At 35.7% G+C, this 23,708-nt stretch overlaps 1 protein-coding gene across 7 annotated transcripts in view; it reads right to left on the reverse strand.

Moving 5' to 3' along the window:
- LOC140171768 (FERM domain-containing protein 3-like) overlaps nucleotides 1-23,708 on the reverse strand; it is a 107,891-nt gene that overhangs the window by 57,667 nt on the left and 26,516 nt on the right. For all 7 annotated transcript variants that reach the window (XM_072195092.1, XM_072195090.1, XM_072195095.1 and 4 more), the window contains exons 3-5: nucleotides 20,304-20,346; nucleotides 18,491-18,670; nucleotides 6,204-6,327 (exon numbers count right to left, since the gene is read on the reverse strand). In XM_072195092.1, the coding sequence (XP_072051193.1) occupies nucleotides 6,204-6,327; nucleotides 18,491-18,670; nucleotides 20,304-20,346 (347 nt within the window). The remainder of the gene's footprint in view (nucleotides 1-6,203; nucleotides 6,328-18,490; nucleotides 18,671-20,303; nucleotides 20,347-23,708) is intronic.

Here is a 23,708-nt window from a genome sequence, read left to right on the forward strand (position 1 = left end):
TGCGATTTATCACACTCCTTAATCTTTAAGCTTACATCACATTTAAGCATAATCACACTCCTCATTCACAAAATAGCACTCCTCACAAGATTGAGGAGTGCTATTTATCACACTCCTCAATTTTTTTAAACTCAAAGCCTGACACTATAAGAAATGGGCTATTCAAGTTGCATCAATATAACCCCTATGGAAGACATAACCTTAATCTTTCACACATAGGGGTGTAGATTCCAAATGGAATTACCCTTATTTGAAATTCACACTCGCTGTGTGGAAGATTAAGGCCATATTTTCAACAGCAGGTGTGTAAGAATTTCAACTAGAATAGCCCATTATCAACCCTGCTTTACAGCTGACAAGACAGTTCCTTATCACATCACACTAGGATCCATAACATGCTCATCTAACAGGGCACAGTTCTTTAACCCCAATACATTTGTACATTCATTAAACGACCTTTGAAAATTTAGGTACAAAACCTCATACTCTGCAACTTGAGGTCAAATTTTGCACTATGATTGTTTTATTGAAGTTATTGAACTATGCCATTGAGATGAGGTCATTATGGTCCATAGTGCATCAAGATTACTATCCAACCTTTTTTGGGGCAATCAAAGCTCCCATTGGGCACCCCATCCCTTTTTAAAAGGAATTTTTATTGAGACACACTATAACACTGCAGAATTCTGCTATCAGATCATATGAGGACTCTAACCTCACCTGAACTAATACTAATAGCAGGTAAAAATAGAGATCTGAACTGAAAACTGTTCTTGAAAGGATGTATGATCAACAATGATGAGTTTAATAGCTACCAACCGAGAACTGCACAGGCTGCAACAACATTGAATTTATCATAATGGGTCTCAGGTTTGTTTTTATATGTACATTGGTGAGGTGGAGTAGGATAATCTAAATTTCATATATTCCTGCTTTATAAAAATAAAATGCCATTACACCACTCTTTGAATTTTTTTCCTTATCCAAACGCACACTGACAAATTATTTCCATTCTCTAGAAAACATACAGCGTATACAGGACCACACAATTTGTTTGCAGTTTTTTGTGGGGTTTTTTTTAATGATTTTTTTTATTTTTTGCAGAATTTTTTTTCTTTTTCAGAATTAATCATTATGGGTTTCGGGTTTGTTTTTCTATGTACATTGCTGAGGTGAAGTAAGATAATCTAAATTTCATTTATTCCTGCTTTATAAAAATAAAACGCCATTACCCTACTCTTCGATTTTTTCCCCCTTATCCAAACGCACACTGACAAATTATTTCCATTCTCTAGAAAACCTACTGACAGGATCACCTAATTATTGCAGTTTGTTTTAATATAAAGTATAACTTGTTACTTTTTGCATCTAAAAAGCAATTATCTTTTTTGTATTGTTTTCAGGTCTCTGCAACGATTTTCAGTTGTTCGCTGTGACCTTTGGCTCTCTGCAGCTTTGTTTGAAGCTTTGTTCCCCTGCTCTGTGGTAAATTATTGTTGCTGAGGAAGATGTAGCAGATATTCAGTTGCATCTGTCGCAATGGAAAACACCCGGAAGATGTCAGGCTATGTACTGGCCTGTAGCATACTTTGTCAAGTTGCAAGATTTTGAATGCCCCTAAATAAGTTGGTCTTTTGATATGCTTTCATTTTTTTTTCTTCCCTTATAAATTTGTCTGTATTTCATAATCATATTCAGAATTTCTGACATTGGTCAAGGTGAACCAGATATTGTCACATTTGTATTAAAATGAAATAAAATTGGCATTCAAGGGGTGTGACACAATCAACAGCCTCATCCCAAATTTCTCTACATAAGAACTGAGATTTTGGTATTGAGAATCATGTTTTTCTCATAACCCCAGTCAAATTTCACACCCGAGACATGTTTCGTTTAGATAATGTGAACAAAAATGTGGTGAATTGTGGTAACCACACCGGAAGTGTATGTACTATCCTATGGGGCACTGTAATACCGTATTCATTCCATTAACCGCCCAGGGTGCTTAACAAAGTCATTTTGGGTGGGCGCTTTTTTTTTAAATTGTTTAGGCCTATAATATGTAAAAAAGGCCCTAAATATTCATCCATCATCATCAGTGTCATATGTTTCAGACCATGATTCAGATTTACATGGACAGTTTGCTTGTTGGAAAGTCACTGGGTGAGCGCTTATAGGGGCATGGGCGGTTAACGGAACGAATACAGTGCATGTTTTTTGCTTCTCATATCAAAACTGCTGGATCAATACAACTCAAAATTGTGAAACATTGTTTTAATGGTAAGGCCTCAAGGTAAGAGAGAATACAGAACATGAAAAGATTGGACCATGCCCCTTTCCACTCTACCAAGTTCAGAAATATCCATATATAATTATAAAACCCTTCTAAACAACAGGACTGAAATTAATTTCCCCACCGGGGGGGCAATTATAGCTAAACAGGTATGCAAGTATTTTGGCTCAAATATACTTTTTTCCAACTTAGCACGATATACCTGCAAAATATAAGCATATTCTATAAATAGTACTTGTAACTTCCTGACAGACCATTCTATGAATTAAAATCCCTGAGAAAAGGTAAATGAAAAGATTTCCCCTGTCCACTTGAATCAACATTTTAGTCTGCCAATTATTGTTTTTAATTTCCACTTTCCCAATTATGCTTTTCCCTTTCATAATTTACTGCCTAAATATTGAAATAGACAATTCCGAATTTCAATAAAAAAGAATGGTATATGCATAGGGCCTAAAAGAAGTGGATTAACAATATTAATATTTAAAAAAAACCATATTTACGGTGATTTGAGGGTGCTGTATTCACAAAAGTTGTTTATCATGCTCAAATTTGGCATCTTGACCCTAAAATATGAAATTAAAAATGGCTACCAATTCTATGGGTAATACAATTGTAATTAACATCTTCGATTTCATTCAAAATCAAATCAAATGTGACCGTACAGCATGAATGAGCCGTAAATTCCCTAAATTGTATTCTGAGTTACAGTGTAAAATGTGTATGAAGGTCATATTCATCGGTAACTTAAGCTGGCGCGACATCTATCTCATTTTTATAGTCAAACACCAATCAATAATCATATTGTTGAAGTGGATAATAAGCTTCTACCTTAGATGGCTATAGAATTTTTAATAGTGCTGGTCTTTGTTTGTTTTGGCTAAATCCTGTTCAAGTGGTGGGTTACACAGGTGGGTTACCAGGCAATGTATTTTGTATAGGTATGAGCTGGTATGTATAACCAACAATTAACAATGAGAGAACTTTCTTAAACCTCGTTGACTTGGGGATGATTTGAAATGACCGCCAATTATGACTGTTCGATATTTATTGCCAGCAATGTGGAAAAAGAGACACATGTATAAACGAAAGAAGCTACCATTTTGTTGAAGGAGCAAAGTTTAACAAACCATAACCCCGCTTCTGGATATCGTTTGAAGTCAAATGATATACCATTTTAAAGCTTATGATGTATATTTTCTAAACACGAAATAAAACAAAATTGACCGGAGGAGGAATTTACGGCTCATTCGCCGTGTCGGGTCACAAATTATCAAAGAGACTTGCATCGTGTATTCAGGCATGAGAATGATCATCCATGAAAAAAACCTGAAGTGTTTGAAAAAAGCCTGAAAATGTGATTGAAATTGGGCTAAAAAGGCCAAAAACGGGCTGAAATTAAAAGAAAGTGCGGAAATTTGGACAACAAAAAAGCCTGAATTCAGGTTTAAACCTGAAAATTCTCATGCCTGTGTATTGTAGAATCAGAATGTAATCTGTGTATTTCTGCTGGGAAAAGAAAATAATTTCCTTAATCTTAGAACTGTCAACATAATATTATGTCGTGATGTACTGTCAGTAACGCAGACGTGCATAGATGTATGACAATTATAGAACTTGTTTTGAATTTCATCAAAAGATGACATCTTGCAGTGTGAAATATATTTTTGTCAACTGAAGATGACTAATTTAAATGAACTTTCCCTACTTTCTCATTTCTTTGTCATTAACATGATTTATTTTGGTGACACACTGCCCTGCAATATTATACTTTCAAAGTGCATTTGAGTTATACTTATATGCACAAATTGATGACTCTTTATCAATTTACATAGTCCCCAAGAACACTTTGAATGTAATACGTGAAACCTAGTCATAAATTCATTTCTATTTTAACAATTCAATGGGAGAAACCGAGAAAGAAAGAGAAAATGTTCAGGTAAGATTTCTGCATGAGATTGTAATTTTTGTGTGTATCCATTTTACAGGTTAAATCTGCATTGAAGTCGAAATGCAATTTACAATACACCTGATATGGCACAAGTTACTTAACAATATCATGTTACACATTACTGATAGTATCAACATACATTACTTACACTATGCATATATAGAGAATGCACAAGATGCCCATTATAAAAATCAATCTTAAAATGTGCAGATTTTTCCCCATGTGTACCAATAGTACACAATATGTTTTCAACATGAAATCTGCTCAGATTTCGGTTCAATATCCAACCTACATCTTACTTTCATATTATTCTTTTAAGTGCCATTGAATCATAAGGAGAATATGGTCTAGCTAGGTCACTCTGCCATATGTGGCGTGTCATGTCAAAAGGAGACACTTTTGGGCAGGATCGTAAATGGAGAAATAGCGAAAAATCTGCCGGTGGGTGATTTTTTCACAATTTGAGTTTGTTGCAAATTTATGATGTTATTAATGTTAAAAATATTGTCTGATAGTTTCAGACCGGAATATAACTAGCATCTTGTATTTTTTGAGACATTTTTCAAGTTAATTCCTGCTCTCAACATTGTCAATAATATTTTTAAAGGCCGATATCTCAATTTCAAATTTTATAATATCATAACTTCCGAAACTCAATATCTTCGCTTAGGAATGTCCGATTTCATTGGGGAAACGGCGTTGTGGAGGAAAATATCTCTATATTTAAGAAAATTAAAAACCTCAAAATTCATAACCTGCCCAAAAGTGTCTCCTTTTGACATGACACGTCACATATTTGCATGTTAGGTGTGGAGAGGAAGTGTGCCTCTGTATGGCTTTTAGTATCTTCTTACAGGTGGATGATCCCATTGGCCTTATTCCAGTTGAAATCCATACACCCCCTATGGGAGACATGACCGTAATCTCTCACACAGGGGATGTAGATTTCAAATAGAGTCACCCATTCAGGTAATATTAAGGTCATGGGGGTGTATGGTTTTCAACTGGAATCGCCCATCAGCGACCTCATCCTCCCACTTTGTACCTCATCAAAATTGAGATTTGCGTGGGCATCTGAAAGCTGCTAATATTTTTCTCTTAGCCAAAACAAATAATAGGGCCGAGATATATTTCATTCTATGGTATGAATGAGCAAGGCTGTTCGCTGAACCACTAGAATGACTAGATCCCCTGCCTGTCACGGTCGCAGGGATGGTTGTGATGGAACTTGTAGATAGTTCTCGAACAACTGGGCCTCCAGCCATAGCTGTTGCAAAAATGCTCTAGTGGAAGCTGGAACTGGATTAACCCAGGCAATTTAGCAATTTAATCTTATTTGACCTTTGACCATTGACACACCTCCGAAATCTACCAACATCTACTTGAGATATATCTATGCTGCAAAGATGGACACCCCTATTCACCTAGCTCAAAAGATGAGCACAAATGGAAGGATGCCCAGATGGACACCAAGCATTTCTAGAGCCTCCCTCCACCAATTCTTGGTGGGGTGGGGACTAAAAAGATGTTAGCCTAAGCCTCATCCCCATGGTGGTGTACCACCTGTACTGTTCAATAGGCCATTGTGAACACATTTTCATTTATGCCCTCTAATGTTCATAACACTGGAGGATTTGAACTCACAGCTTGGAATCAGCTTGATTTGGTAATAGACCACTCACCTTAAAGTTATAGCAATCTATGTGTAACAGACAGGGCTATCAAACTATGAAATATTACAATACTGCTGCATCAACGCATTGAAGATACTTCCTACTTGAGGCTGGATGGACTACTGTACTTAGGCTATTTTTTATTTACATATAATTATAACTTGGTAAGTTGATACCTACTTGAGCTTCATCTCATGAATTTCCTCCATCTTGCATTCCAGGGGACTACTGTACTTAGGCTATTTTTTGTTTGCATATAATTATGACTTTGTAACTTGATACTTACTTGAGCTTCATCTCGTGAATTTCCTCCATCTTGCGTTCCAGCTTCTCTGGCTGCCTGGGGATGATCTCAAAACTATCTCCATATCCCGGCTCATGATCATCTTCATCGTAGTCACCAAGGTTGGCTGTAGTGGTGAAAAGATAACAAAATATGTAATTTTTTTATTATTACAGAGTGATCATGATAAAATGACGTTCTCAGTGATTCTGATACAACATCTTTAAAATTCCCTTGCAGTGATTGAAAAGCAGGATCAAACCCCAGTAGGAATCTCTGATATCAACAAGGTTGTTGCCAATAAAGCAAATCTATACAAAAATGCCATACTGAATCACCAAGGATGTACCCTTTAACTGTTCATGACACCAGTCACATGGGCTGGTAATTCTAAAATGTTGCTCCATTAACAAAATGTACATACTGATCTGAAATGTTACCTGCTCAAACAGCTAATTTTTGCAATTAAATTATGTTGTACAAGTCATAAAATTACCCACAATTTAGTCAAATCTTCCCTAATTGCCTAGAGTTTGTGACATGATGATGGACAGTCATTTTTACCATGGGAGGGGGGGGGGGGCAAAATCTTAGCTTACGCTTACAATCATTATGGGTCATATAGTCTTGTTTAGTAGATTAAACCATTTTTTACCCTGATGTGGCAGTGATGTCAACGCATTGAGGCAGCTGTTTAGTGCATGCTTCTATGCAACATCTTGGGGTGTGTGTGTGTGTGTGTACGCCATTGTTTTGAGCGAACACTAGCCAATTGAATTGAACCTGCGCCCAATGAAATGCGCTACAAAACCGTGGAAATACATATCAACATTACAAAATTTCACCAATGCATAAGAAACCATAAACTTGTTACCATGGTTATTTCATCATTTCATCATTCTAGTTACATAACATCGAAAAAAGATCTACTGCATTTAACTTTCACTCCACCACTAAGGAGTCCAATGCATTTTTCAAACCACTGTGGGGAGTGCTCTAAGGACAGGTTCACCTTTCTATAGTATTCTCATTTTGCTCAGGCATTGGACTATTTCAGTTGAAATCCATACACCCCTTATGGAAGACATGCCCTTAGTATTCCACACAGGGAGTGTGAATTTCAAATGGAATCACCCATTTAGTGTCGTCTGCTCCAAAATGGGCTATTCCAGTTGAAATCCATACCCCCTATGGAAGACTTGCCCTTAATCTTCCACACAGGGAGTGAGAATTTCAAATGGGGTTACCTGAAATCTAAACTAGAGTATGTTGAATCGTGAATAATGAAATAGCAATGGGGGGGGCTGATGGAGGGTGCGCCGGGACGGGGGGGCACTTGAATATGAAAGTAACGTACCTGTCCCTACCAGAGTATGACACTAGGGGTCTATCGAAGGCGATTATGGTCAAAAAGGGGGTTATTCAGTGGGGACCTCCAAGAAAATGCGTGAGAACGCTAAAATTCAGTGCCATTAACCGTAAAATATAACTTTCTGGGCAACGTTTTGTGAAAATTTGCCTTTGTGAAACTGAAATTGCTACAAATACCGTATGTTAAATTTGTTCACAATGCGCGCAAACGCCTAAAATATTTGCAGATTTGGTGTAAATTTCTATTTAAAAAAAGGGGGTCATTGGGTGTAAGCTGGTGAAAAAAGGGGTCATTGGGTGACATATTTGCAAAATAAATCTGAGGGATTGAGTGAGTATAACAACATTATCACAGATCTGGATATTCACTTAAATAAAAGTTTAGCTTCTTACATGACAGGAGCTAACATGGTTATCAACATCTGATTATTACTGGATGAATAATCTACACCAAGACAGCATGATTATCATCACCGTTTACTCCCGTTTACTAAACACTCCCGTTTACTAAACACTCCCGTTTACTAAACACTCCCGTTTACTCAACTAGCGGGGACCCGCGCTAGTTCTAAATAATGCTTGTAAAAATGTTGATTTTTAACTTAAGATTTTAATCAAGCAAAATATCAGTGCAAAATTATCATTTCATTTGCGTGCATGTCGTGTGTACATGATATCGGTTCCTTATTATGACAATCTGACTTGATAATGTAATGAAATTATTGCCCTTTTTGACAGCCTGTACATAATTCATCACTTCAGCTGAAGGGCTGTCATCTTTAGTTAAGACATGAATTGGCTTTGAGACAAATTTTTACATGCAAGCTTCTGATAGCACTAACATTATCATTAGCTCAGCAGAGTAGACATCTTACCCTTCCCAGAATTCTTTGCAACATGATGTATCCTCATTTTAAATTCATCACACCAGCTGAAGGGCTGTCATCTTTAGTTAAGACATGAATTGGCTTTGGGACAAATTTTTACATGCAAGCTTCTGATAGCACTAACATTAGCTCAGCATAGATGATATCTGACCCTTCCCAGAATCCTTTGCAACATAATGTATCCTCATTTTAAATTCATCACTCCAGCTGAAGGGCTGTCATCTTTAGTTAAGACATGAATTGGCTTTGGGACAAATTTTTACATGTAAGCTTCTGCAGCACTAATTCGCCCATCTGGAGAGCTGATATGACCCTTCCCAGAATCCTTTGCAACATGATGTATCCTCATTTTAAATTCATCACACCAGCTGAAGGGCTGTCATCTTTAGTTAAGACATGAATTGGCTTTGGGACAAATTTTTACATGTAAGCTTCTGCAGCACTAACATTATATCATCAGCTTAGCAGAGAAGATATCGTATCCTTCCCAGAATCCTTTGCAACATGATATACTGGCACTAATTTCATCACATGACACTCCTATTACTTTGTACATGTTACGTTTGTTTTCAAGTTGTGAATAGAATGGCTAAACATGGGTCGATAGTCATGAAATAAACTGAGGGACAAGAGTTCTGACCGGGGGCATTTGTCCCCATGCCTGACATTGGCTCTATTCATTGAGGTACCTTTTGTCGCTATTAGCTAACAGTTCCAACAGTTCAGGAGAGCACTTTCAGTTTGTGCCTAAACTTCCAGGTATATCAAGGGAGCACATTCACTACTTGCACAGTTCCGCCATTATATACTATGTGCAAGGAGAGCCTCGAACTGATGACCACATGAAAGGAATAAATACATAACGTTACACGCAATGTAATATGACTGGTTCGCTTCTCATTCATGTGTGCTGCCAGTTCAAGGCTCTCCTTGCAAATTGTGCATAATGGCGGAACCGGGCAGGTAGTAAATAGCACCATTAGGCGAATCTTTACAGTATTATTTTATAGACGTACCAAATAATAATACCTTTATATCATAAAGTGGAAAACTGAATTTGATTCCATCTTAAGACACAAACAGATTATATTTAATAACATTTTGAATAAAATATTCTTATGGTATCATATGCCTATCATAAAAGCATGACTCCTTACTGAATAACCATGGTAACGCAGATAAAATACATGAGAATAGAACCCAGGCTGATTTACACTTCTAACTATGAGCGGAATAAGCGTATTCATGTAAATCTATATGTCAGTGGTAGCTTGAATTACAGATTTATTATTGCCTTACTGTCCATACCGCTACAAGGAAGCCATGCAAGATTCTATGCATCATGCTCAATGCCTGTCATATAATGTTCTACCTTAAAACAGCTTATTTTCATGTGTGTCATTTGTCGCAATTTTAAAATACTTCGCTAAAGTTTCTAACTATTTTGTGACAGCTATTTTGAGCATGAAAAGCTTGACGATTGACCTTTTTGGTAAATCCCATAAGCCTTTGCGAGTACACCTAAGAACTCGTCATTCTGCGTCACGCCGCTCCGCGCCGATGCGCACATCATTTATCGAACATCGTTACTGCGCATTGCAAGTCTGTGTGACGTTAAATGACAAGTTCTCAGGTGTACTCGCAAAGGGTTATGGGATTTACCGAAAAGCTTGACAATTAATATCCACAAAACTTGCACTTTTACAGTAATTTTGTCCATGCAAAGTCAAACTTACATCGTAAGATCTACAAGTACATTTCTAGTAAAATACCATGTATGTTACATAATGTTTCAGGCAGGAATTAGGAATTGCAATTTACAAGACTCAGAAATACAGTTTGACTTTTCTTGTGACTCCATTTTGTTTTGATCAGGTTTAATAGTAAAGTGCAGAAATCAGTAGAATGTCAGAGTTTATTGCTCCTCCTGCTTTCAAGGAACCCATACATTCAATTTTGCATAATTTTTTTTCAAATGAAGACTGTGAATTCAGAGTGAAGTTTAGTGCTGGGAGTTACCGTTTATTTTTATATCCGTTTAAACGGTCGGCATGTTCGGGCGTTTACACGTGTAAACGTTTTAAAAATGCTAGCAGTAAACAAACCTGTAAAAGAACCATGTTCGGCTGCTGAATTCTGCACCATCACTTACGATGTAATTCTTGCTCTGTACATCGATCTTAAACACAGTTTCCAATGCTTGTTTCAATAGAATTAACACATTGAATATGAAATATATTATTTTATTGTGGGAATATATCATTTCTGAAACAAATTAAACAGGTAAACATCGCCGTCCCCAGCCTTGATTGTTTTGATGAACTTCACGTGTTTGCCGTGATCACTTGCCCACCCAGTAATAATATCTCATCAACAATTTCCATGAATCAAACTTTGAGCGATTCCATTTTCAATCGATGTTTTACCTGCAAATTTTGGGCAAATACGTTCGAGGATTTCCATTCACTTTCTGTCATTTATCAATATTATATATTATAATAAACTCTTCTCATTTAAATTAGATGATATTAATAACAAAAATGTCCCTGCATGACTCTATTTCACTTAATCAAGCATTTTTATTCCATATTGTAGCACTCTCGCCCCCATAATTATTTATGCATAATTCCGTGGCCGGGACTGGTGTATTTGCAATGGTGGTAGGTAGTACTCGGTGCGGTGCAAGTTTATAACACCAAACAAATCAGTGTGCCCATTTTGTCATGGAATTGAAAAACTGTATTCACAATTAGATAATAAAATGATTGCAATGACCAAATATATTTCCATGAGCCTGTAACATTTTTTGTTGTTGTTCACAAAGGAAATGTCTTACTGGATACAATTCTCACCCCTGTAGAAAATTGATAGGTCTGAACCGTCTGATCTCCTAATTGAGATGAAACCAGAACGAACTAGTTCGCTGGTGGGTCACTGGCCACGTGTAGCGTCATTCCCCACTGCACATGTCATATTGCAGTATACACCATTCAATAATGTTTTGAACCGTGGCATTTGTATGCGGCTGTTTTAACAATCATCGAAGGACAGGTCAAAAGGAGTTCAATACTTTTACTGACTTGCTGTGGAGATATTTTTGTAAACAAATTACATGGAAATAAGGAAGTTTTAAGGCCAAAAGTTTGATGACTCTAATAAAAGGCAAGTTCACATGGGTTGGGAGATGAAATTTGATATTTGAGACTGTGACTGTGTTTAGACTTGAAAATTGTTAAATTTTGTCATGAGATGGCTATATATATATCATGAATTAATATTAATGATATTCAGTTTTACTGATCATCATTTTGACGAATATTAATCAGCACAAAATATTCTCGGGCTTAGCGGCACGCATGCCCAGGTCCCCAATCTTGAAGTGTAGTACATCAAAATCCCACACACAAGGTAAATGCATGACTCGTGACTGAATGTCCCGGTGCTGTTTTCAGCTTTGATGCGCTGAGCGGTGAACTTTGTTGTACACATGGGGAAATATCAGGAGAACCAACAGAGCGTATGCCAACAAGATTTGTGTGATTTCTTGGGGAATACCCACCCTGGGATTTTCTTGTCGGGCGGTCGGGGTGTATCAAAGCATTGCTGACAAATGGTAACGTGGTTTGAAGACATTTCAGTTTCTTATTGCAGATAAAGTAAGAAAATCAATCAAAAGGGACCATAAAATGAAATATTGTTGTAATACAATAGCTTTATTTTCTTGGATAATGGATGCTCTGGTAGAACAATGAACTTTTCGTGTAAACGTGTAGCAATATCAGCAACCGTTTAGTGCTCCTTCCGTTCGTTTAAACGTTCACACGTGTAAACGTCCCAGCACTAGTGAAGTTAATGCTTTTCCATTTGAAGCCCCTCCACCCTCTATGGAAGACATGACCTTAATCTCCCACACAGGGGATATAGATTTCAAATGGAGTCACCCATTTAGGTAACCCCATTTGAAATTCACACTCTCTGTGTGGAAAATTAAGGTCATGTCTTCCATACAGGGAGTAAGATTTTCAACTGGAATGGCCCATTTCAAGTATCTACTCAAAGGGGTTTCTAAAGACACAAAAAATATCTCATCACTGATGGCTGACAATAATTGCAAAATATCAAGAACTATAAAACGTGCATAGTTCACTGACGCTATAATGGCAGTTTATCTACATGTATCAACTCTATAATCTGACAGCAGCTTCTACTTAAAACAGACAGAAAATAATGGGTTTTTTATCAGGAGTATAAACACAATGCCGGAAAAGTATTTTACGGTATGCAAAGTTTTTTCATCTAAATGTTATATCCGTAAAGGAAAAGACGTGCAATTTACAGAGTTCGTCCTGTACTTTCCGTAACACCAACTTCCTTTGATCATTAATTTTTAAACTAAAGAGTACAGCGTTTTATACAAAATGAAAATACAAAATAAAACATTCATCATCAACAACTAAAACTCGGCAGGTGAAACAGTGTCGATGATGCCTGTATCAAACTGAGACGGTAAATTTAGGTGTAAATATTTCACCAGTTCTTCAAGCAAGGAAAAAAATAGGTACTTTTTATGTGATGTACTTTTTCATGCAGCAGTGAATTTAATCAAAATGGCTTGTTTTTAATTTTAAGTTTTCATAATTTTGAACTTAATACCCTCAATACACTTTCATGCATGTTATTAACTATTTTAAATGCTATATTGGATCTGCATGAAGCGTGTCAAAATTTTTGTGATTGATTTTTTCCTTTAACCCCCTGAGCACTACCTGCCGATCTAACATTGCCTATGATTGGTCAATTACATGATATCTTCACTTTAATCACCAATCAGAATGGAGCTTTGCAAATAACTCCCCCCATTTTTTGAGTGGTGAAATTATTCTAACCACAGTGTTCCAATATCTGTGTTCTAACAATGTTGCTGATTGGGCCAATTGATAATGAAGACTTCTTTTTGGCCAATCAGTTCTCATGGGGTTAACTCCTGTTGGAAAATAGTCTGATAGATTACCTGTTGTGAACTGCTATGTGTTATTTACAGGGAAGGGTTCATATTACATGTATACAGCAACAAGGATAAATGAGCTGTGGATGATAAAACTATAAATATCTGTCTATATTTCTGGCAGAGATTGTATCTGTGGTATAGCCAGGACTTTTTTTTGGGGGGGGGCAAAGGGGTGAAAGGAGAAAAGGCAACTTTCAATGGGGAAAATTTGATGAAATGGGTTAAAATGTACAAACAGGGTGTACAAATCTTAAATTTCAGGGGGGGGGGGCAGCATATCAGGGGCCAGCATTTCAGGGGACAAGACTTCTGACAGGGGGACAGCTGTACCCTTTTGCCTCCCCCTTAGCTACATCACTAGATTGTATCAAACAATCACTATATTTTATTATTTACTTACAAACATCAAACCGTTAAAAGCATTTTTCTTAGGCTAAAACAAAAGAGGTTGTTTTCCATAGGCCATGCACATTTTGTTATTTGAGCAATTGTACCTCATTTACTTTTTAATTTTGAAAAATCCAGTAAAATTTATATTTTCATGCAAAAATAGATTGGACAAAAATATATCAAAATATACCATCAGTGCTGTACAAACTTATGCTTGGAAATATCTTGTTATTTAATAGCTATAACATGTTAGTGTTTAATTTCTTAACATCATGGTCCTGCTGTATTGCTTTAATGATGTTTTAAGGAAGTTTTAAGCTATAGCCTAAATGTACAAATTATGAATTTATGTCTCGTCAATTATTTATAAGCCATTATAATTAAAGCAATCAAATGATTTACTATATGCATTAACAATTGAAGTCATCAAATGATTTGCGAGCAATTATAATTGAAGTCATCAAATGATAAGGCATATAATAATTGAAGTCATCAAATGATTTAGCTTGAGTCCATTTTACTGACTTCAATCAGGACACTTTGACACCTGCTATAGTACAATTAGTCATAGAGCCCATCACCATGTATGACCATTCACTAGGATCCACAACATGTTCATCTATCAAGGCATAGCTCTTTAACCCCAATACATTTGTACATTCATTGAATGACCTCAGAAAATATGGGTACAAAAACTCACACTCTGCAACTTGAGGTCAAATTTGTGCACTATGGGTGTTTAATTGAGGTTATTGAACTATGATATTGGGATGAGGCCATTGTGGTCCATAGTGAATAACCTGCCATTGCCAAATGTCAGGCAATATCAATTTGTCAGTTTGTTTACATCAAATTGTATTTGATTTGCTTCAATGAAGTATTTGGCTGATTATGTTTGCTGATGTGTGTATTTTCTGCAGCGATAGCGAACATATGTAGCATATCCTTAGTGAAGGCACAATATACATGTATATGACCTAAAACTAATTTTAGTATCATTTGTCAGACTCAATTTTATTAGAATCCTGTAGTACCTACATGTATTTCTGATGGTATATCCTTGATGTAAGACTCCATTGAGGATTTCTTTTAATTCAAACTACTTAAACAGTAGTTTACAAACAACTTAAACAACAGTTAATGCACTTTGCGGTCAATTGCTCTAGGTAGGTAAATTGTGCATTACATCATCTATCTTATTTAAATAGCCAGGCAAAACTTGCATTTTTCATGAAAAATACCTACTTAAAAGTAGTTTACGGAATAAAGCTGTATCTTTCAATAGGAGATTTCTGTGCGAGGCTAATTGTGTAGTTTCACACAAAGGATAAACCAATGAGCGCTCTTCCCATATTTTCATTATTAACATTCCCAACTTACATCCATTTCAGCATCCCTTTTCTTTGAACATTATACATGACATTGAATGACAAATGTAAAGAAATAGGGACGCTGGTCACAGATAGGTCGTCTGAAGATTTTTTTATATCATTTGTCACTCATTTTTTTTCGAATCCTGTAGTATTATGTATTTCTGATGGTAAATGCATAGCCTTGGTGTAAGATATTCATGAGTTACACTACCACAGCAGCCGACTGATGATGAGTTACATTAGTGCAAAGACTCCACTGAGGAATTAAGTAGTTTACGGAATAAAGCTGTATCTTTCAATAGAAGATTTTTGTGCACGGCTAATTATGTGCAGTTTTACATAAAGGGGTTCCACTATTAACATTCCAAACTTCTATCTGTTTCAACATCCACTATTAACATTCCCAACTTCTACAGTTTCAACATCCCTTTTCTTTGAACTTCAAACATGAAATTGAGTAAAAAAACATATAGAAATAGGGACGCTGGTCCCAGATCGGTCATCTGAACGTGACTTCTCTCTAGTCCGAAGGGTCGCTAGTCCGAAGGTTCTCTAGTCCGAATATAGAATAAGGGTTAGGATTAGGGTTATGGTTAGGGTTTAGGGTTAGAGTTAGCGAGCCTTATTCGGACTAAAGAACCCGATATTCGGACTAGTGAACCTTTTTCAGAATTCGGACTAGCGAAATGATAAATTACGTGTACGGACTAAGGAGCTTTAGGATTTGGGAACCTTCAGACTAGAGAGTTGTCGCCCATCTGAAGATTTTTTTTTTAATTTTCAGCCTATTTTACAAGTTGACCTCAAATGACATTTGACCTCAGTGAGTAACCTTGAACAGTGAACACACCCACCTGATAAATGTTCCCATAGTGCAGCCATTGCCCAAGTTTAATTGGTAGAGATATGAGTTTTAAAAATATTAGGCGAGAAACAGTCAAGCCCAATATTTTAAACCTCATAGAGAGACGCACTTTGCAGACTTATAATAATTATGTCCGCTTGTGTACAAATAATAAAATATGATTGGATCATATGAATCACCTATATTCATGAGGTTATGAATTGCATGCAAATGTCAATAATGACGGCCCCTTGATATGACTTACTTATGCACCTGAGGACCTGCTTACGTGCAATACAACACTGACCTGTCTGGTGATTTCAAGAAGGTAATGGAAATTTATAATGTATACAAAATCCACACTAACAGTGTATAGGAAATCAACCAGTGGCGGTGTCATGGGGGGCATGAGGGGGCAAATGTCCCCAGTCAGAACTCTTGCCCCCCCCCCCTGCTGTCCTCAGTAAAATCAAAAATTACGAAAATTTCCATATTTTGCTGCAATTTTGTGCAAAATTTGGTGATTTTTCCCCCACCCTGAAATGCACTCTTTGCCCCCTCAAATCCCCGAAAAAAAAATTCCTGGCTCCACCACTGAAATCAACCTGCATGTTTGGCCCATTTTGACCGAGACATCCAGTCAAACCTAATTGGCTATTCCATTTAAAATCCACACTCCCCCTGTGGAAGATTTTTGGAAATATCTTCCACAGGGGGAGTATGAATTTCAAACAGAATGAGCACATTAGGCAGCTCCATTTGAGTTTCATACACCCTCTGAAAAATTCAACTTGAATCTTCCCCTGAGGGAGAGTGACTTTCAAATGGATCTACTAATGTGTTAATTCCATTTGAAATGCACAGTTCCCCTATGGAAGATATTTCCAAAATCTTCCACAGGGGTAGTGTGGATTTTAAATTGAATAACCCAATGCAATATGATGTCTTTTCTTCCCCAAAATTTTAAGCGAACTGAAGTAAGATAAATATTCCTATTTCTTGTCAAATTCACATGCCATCACCTAATTCAAATTATTGCTCAACAAGTTTCCATACATTATGGACCACAATAGCCTCATCCCAATGGCATAGTCCAATAACCTCAATTAAATAATCACAGTGCAAAATTTGACCTCAAGTTGCAGAGTATGAGTTTTTGTACCCAAATTTTCAATGAATGTACAAATGTATTTGGGTTAAAGAACTGTGCCCTGATAGATGAGCATGTTTTTGATTCACTACTGATAGTGAATCAAAAACAGATATCATATACCAATTCAATTTAATTATCATCCTGTTGCTGGCAAGGAAACCAACCGGTAGATCTGATCTAATACAATTTTCTACCTGGTTGCCTAAACAGCTATATAATTTGATTTCAATTGAACACATATGTATTTCATTTGATTTTTAGTAATGCATGAGAACAGATATCCAAATCATATACAGTGTAAATAAAGAATTGCAAAAAATAATTCACTATCACTTGATAAAAACCTGCATTGGTTCACAGATGCACTATCATGTTAATATGAGACAATCACAACTGCAGTGTGTATGACGGCATACTACTGCTTCATAGGTGCTATCCATGCATGTTAATCAACCCTCAAAACAGATCCAAAATGGAGTAACTAAAGGTAGCAAATTTTGTTACCCAAATAGTGTAACTGTCAACATTTTATTTTAATACCTCAATGGGGTATTATCACTTTTAAAATCATGATTTAAGACCACAACAAAAAATAATTTGTTTTCATATTAATTTGAAGTTTTTTATGAACCAATTTCAAGGGGTCTAACCCTCATTATCGTAAAATAGAAAACTGCCTCATCGGATTGCCTTGAAGATGATAAAAACTACTAGCAATGTCAATTTTACTTGAAATCTGCTGTATCAATGTCAATTTGGCTTAAAAAAGTTAAACAAAACACCTCCTTCCCTCCTCACTTTTCCAAAATGTGGGGACATGAAACAAATTTTATTTGGCCTAAAAACTATTTTAACACTAGGTATGCACATGTCTCAGAGTAACAGTTTTTGATGATTTTATGAACGAAGAGCGACTTGCTACCTTGGCCACTTAAAAATTGGTATAAATATGGGTCCTAATTCCAGAATCTTTGAGGCCAATCCCTCAAAGGGGTGGAATAATAACTTGACCGCTGGTTGACCGCCGGTTCCATCCAGTTTCCATTGTGTTGAACAATAGAAACCGGACGGAACTAGACGGAACCTGCGGTCAACCGCCAATCGAGTTTTGATTTCATCCCTGAAACCAAACACCCTGGGAAATTGGTGTTTAATTTAGCCCAAAATCTGGGTCCTGGGCCCCTTTTGGACAACAGATTGGTACAAATATGTGTCTCTTTGGGCACATCCCACCCAAACCAAACTCCCTGGGTAGCAAACTTACACTGTATGATATAAGCTCCCAACCACGCGGCATCATCTATAGAACACAGCAGCCTTCCGTGAAACAAGTCTCTTTTGAGCTGTAGGAATAACTGGTATCTTGTAATCTCTTCCCTCACTGCGCCGGGATCCTCAGGGTAGTACTTCACTCGAAAGATGCATGTGTAATGCGGGCCTGTTCCTGCAGAACGGAAGGAGACACAACATTGAAAAGGTTTGTAGTGAAGTAAATTCCTTAGAGCCTACAATGTGCTCATCGTAAGAGCTTTCAGTTAAGTCGAGTACCTTGTTTTGTAAGACGATGCATGTTGTTAATATTTTGTGTTCATGTATTTGCCTCTAGTTTAAATAATAATATATAGCAACAAGTTCTTGAACAGATGAGCAAGGTCTAGGTAAGGCAAAAAAAAAATAATGGTTTGTCTCAAAGCTCACGAGTGGTTTGAAAACAAATGCGAAAAGCGATTTTTTTATTTTTTATTATTATTCCAGACTTTTTTCATGGTATTTGAAGAAAAAAAATCTGATTTTTGCCGAATTTTTCTGGAAAAACTAAAAAAAACTAAAAAAATTTTGAAATAAGAAAAATTCTGCATTTTTTTTTTACCAAATCTCATGATTTTACAAGTATGCGCGCGAGCTTTGAGACAAACCTTTTTTTTTGGCCTAACATAACATTTTCTATCTTCAAATGAATCAACTTTGCAATGATTCAATATAGAAATGATGTTTAATTATCTTGGAGGATTAGCATTTGGTAAGTGGGTTAGGTAATTCTGAATTAACATTAAGAAAATGCCATGGCTATCCCATCCAAATCGTCCAAAGGACATTATGGCTGGTCATTATGACTTAATATTGTGTGTACATGTATAATGATTGCCTCTAGTTTAAATAATATAGCAACAAGTTCTTGAACAGATGAGCAAGGCAACATCAGTTTTAACATTTTCTATCTTACAATGAATCAACTTTGCAGAGATTTATTACAAATGATGTTTAATTATCTTGCTGGATTTGATAAGTGGCTTGGGTAATTCTGAATTAACATTAAAGGACCCTACAGACTTTTATTTGACGTAAAATATTTGATGTCACATAATGTTATTTAATCTATTCTCATTCGTTTTCTTGTAATGTTTAAGTTCTAATGAATGTTTGATGATGTAAAATTGATAATATATTTCTACCAGATATTCTACGTAACATATTATCAATTTTACGTCATCAAACATTCGTTAGAACTTAAACATTACTGGAAATAGAATGGCAATAGATTAGATAACATAGACATGTTACATCAAATATTCTACATCGAATACTCAGAGTCTGTAGCGGCCCTTAGAAAATGCCATTATGGCTATCCCATCTATATCAACAGTGAGCCATAATGGCTCTTCATTATGGCTATCACAGGACCATATCAACTGTGCACCATTATGGTTGGCCATTATGGCTATCCCATCAATATCAACTGTGGGCCATATGGTTGGTAAACATGAATTGGATAACATGTTTGAGTACATAGCAATAATGCAAAGATGGCTTACATTTATAAATTGATTTTGTAAACATGATGATGACCCAAGTCAAATAATCACTGAAACACAGCTTTTTAAATTATGATAATATCACATATGTACCGGTTTACATTTATATTTGAAACAACAACAGCAAATTCAACCAGTTACAACTTAATGCTCAAGTAAATGTTTAAAAGTGAAACATTTCAAAATTTGAAAACCAATTTCTGCATGATATTTTGCATGTGCAAGCATTACTTTGACAGTAATATCTCAGACTCTATTGCTTACCTTTTAACTGTTTTGCAATGCTTTTTGTAGGATCCAACCAGTGCTGCAAAATAAAAGAAAAATGAATAGAATATTTTCATATTTTTAAAAATGTTAAAAATTACTTTGAAAACAAAATGTATGCAGAAGCCAAGTATAGCCTATTTTATTCAACATTTGTTTCAACTAAAAAGCAACCAGAATACAGTTTTTCCTTTTTCTAAAAAAAATATTCCAGACCCCTTTCCAACTTATAGTTTAATTGATCAGGATAATACTGTCAATTTTACACATATTTTTGAAGGAAAAAAAAAATTTAATGTAAAACCAAATGACTACATGATAAAACATGCAAGTATCATATCACTAGCGTTAACCCACTATAACTGGAACCATCAATATGGGCTATTCCATTTAAAATCCACACTCCCCCTGTGGAAGATTTTGGAAACATCTTCCACAGGGGGTATATGAGTTTCAAATGGAATAAACAATTGGGTAACTTCCATTTGAAATACTCACTCCAGCTGTGGAGGATATAGGTAAAGGCATAATACAGTGGGAGTATGGGTTTCAAAATGATTAACCCCAACTAATTACATTCGAAAAACATACTCCCACTGTGGAAGATATTTCAAAAATCTTCCACAGGGGTAGTGTGGATTTTAAATGGAATAGCCCAATGAAAGTGACATTTGATATTTCAAAAACAAAATGCACTTAGATAATTACATTGCTTAAAGTTAGAATGAACCATTAATATCTTTTTGGTAGCATTACGATTGCACACCATTTTAACTGAATAAAACTGGAACAATCTGGTATTAGATGGCTCAGTAATCACATGTTTGCAAAGTTAAAATAAGGGAGAAATGTTACATCTTACACATTATTACACCTTTGTAAATTGCAACTGATGAGTTGCCATCATCAGTTGCCATGACAACCCAATTGAAGTGAAGGATCAAATGTATCTACAATAATCTGGTAGCTTCTTGTTGGATTAGCATCTATATATATACTGCGCCAAAAAAGTATCCTAACACTTGGAAAAATAATCACAATTTCAAAACTGAACCATATTGGGGTAAATTTGTAATAGATGCACTATCTAATCCTGCACAATATGACACCACATTATATCCAATGTAACCTGAAGAAGTAAAGTGTCAAGCAATTGAATAGATGAGGGTCCAGTTTTAAAAGTGACAAACTGCCTATACAAGGCGCAAAAAGATTCCAACAAGAGCAACAAAGACAAAGAGACTCTCTTCAATGAGGCTTTATTTAAAGCAGTATTTATTTCAGTTTTTACTTCACTGTACTTTTCATAACTTCCATTTTATTTGTCAGCTCTTTTGTGTCAGCTTTCTTTTGTTCCTTTTGTTTTCAATTAAAGGCACACACAAATTAGCCATTTACCACTCTCAAACCAGATGTCTAGTCCGTGGAGTTTTGAATAGGCCAGTTTCTCACTTTTAAAACTGTACCTTTGTCTAATCAAATGCTTGTAACTTTGCGTTTGAAGTCACATTGGATTCAATGGGGTGTCATAACGTGCCAGATTAGATAGTGCATCTATTAAAAAAAACCAAATTTTCCCCAATATGGTTCAGTTTTGAAATTGTGATTATTTTTCCAAGTGTAAGGATAGTTTTTTGGAGCAGAATATATTCCATTCAAATCTCTGTCTGGTTGTCAAGTACATGTACCTTTAGTGTTCTTCCATGCAATTTAAAATGTCAGATAAAATATATTTGTATAAGGAGAGTCCATTGCATTAAGGAATAGTCCAAGCTAGTCTTTATCTCAGTCTTAATCTAATTTACCTACAGAAATTCTTTAAACATTTTACTGCTAATTTGCAACTGATGTGTTGTCATGACAACTCAACAGAATTAAAGTGAATGATCGAATGTATAGCTTTCAAACTATTTTTAATTTAACAAATTCTATTCAAACTAGCATCTGAATCTCAAGAGGTTTTTATTGTTTTTCATCTTTTAATTCCAAAAGAATCATGTTTAAATCAAGGCTATGGATTACAATTTCTTGTAAGGATGGACCCCAATTGTCTTTGTTTGATATGTATAAATCAGCCATATGTTAAAACAAAAAACAAATGTTGTAAATATTGTAGGATTTGAAAATAATTGAACTGAACACTCATGTCATATTGGCACCTGCTATAAAATTATCATTTACACATTGTCTTTTTTAATAACATTTATTCTTAATCAAATTTTATCTGTCCCCTGAGAGGTCATCAAATAAACATTTTCAAAACATATTTGAGTTGAATTCAAGGAACCTTCCCTATTTCCCCTACAGTGTATGTGACTCATAGAATTAAATGTTATACTGATGAGTATTGATTCACGTTGCTGCATAAGCTAAATCCTCAGGCACAGATACAATGTATATACCCATCACCATACAGGCTACAGCACCAACCGACTCTTATAGGTAATGGAAATCCAATCAGTATATGCTCTTAAACCAACAGTTAATGTATCAGGCTATTATGTATTTTATAATGACATTGTTTGGTAGCCGTGTATTTCACCATAGACTCCAAAGTCTACGATTTCACAAATCACTTGCTGTCTACAGTAGATAGCAAAGCTGACAGTGTTGTAAACTGATGGGAAATATTGATAAAAATATTATCTTGATTTCTTGCATACCATGGCTTAGTTTGGTAGGCAGGTATCTTACAAATCATTTGATTTCTACAGTAGATAGCAAAAGCTGACAGTGTTGTAAATTGATGTAAATTATTGATATAAATATTATTTTGATTTCTTGCATCCCATAATGACTTGGTTTGGTAGCCGGGTATCTCATAAAGCACTTGCTTTCTACAGTAGATAGCAAAGCTGACAGTGTTGTAAACTGATTTAAATTATTGATATAAATATTATCTTGATTTCTTGCATATCAAAATGACTTGGTTTGGTAGCGGGTATCTCATAAATCATTTGCTTTCTACAGTAGATAGCAAAAGTGGCCAGTGTCATTAACTGATGTAAATTATTGATAAAACTATTATCTTGATTTCTTGTATACCATGACTTGGTTTGGTAGCCGGGTATCTCATAAATCACTTGCTTTCTACAGTAGATAGCAAAAGCTGACAGTGTTGTAAACTAATGGACATTATTAATAAAATATTATCTTGATTTCTTGCATACCATAATGACTTGGTTTGGTAGCTGAGTATCTCATAAATCACTTGCTTTCTACAGTAGATAGCAAAGCTGACAGTGTTGTAAACTGATGTAAATTATTGATAAAAATATTATCTTGATTTCTTGCACATCATAATGACTTGGTTTGGTAGCCGGGTATCTCACAAATCACTTGCTTTCTACAGTAGATAGCAAAGCTGACAGTGTTATAAACTGATGTAAATTATTGATTCAA

This window comes from Amphiura filiformis, chromosome 15, assembly GCF_039555335.1.
Source record: "Amphiura filiformis chromosome 15, Afil_fr2py, whole genome shotgun sequence".
In the NCBI taxonomy this organism is placed as follows: Eukaryota; Metazoa; Echinodermata; class Ophiuroidea; order Amphilepidida; family Amphiuridae; genus Amphiura; species Amphiura filiformis.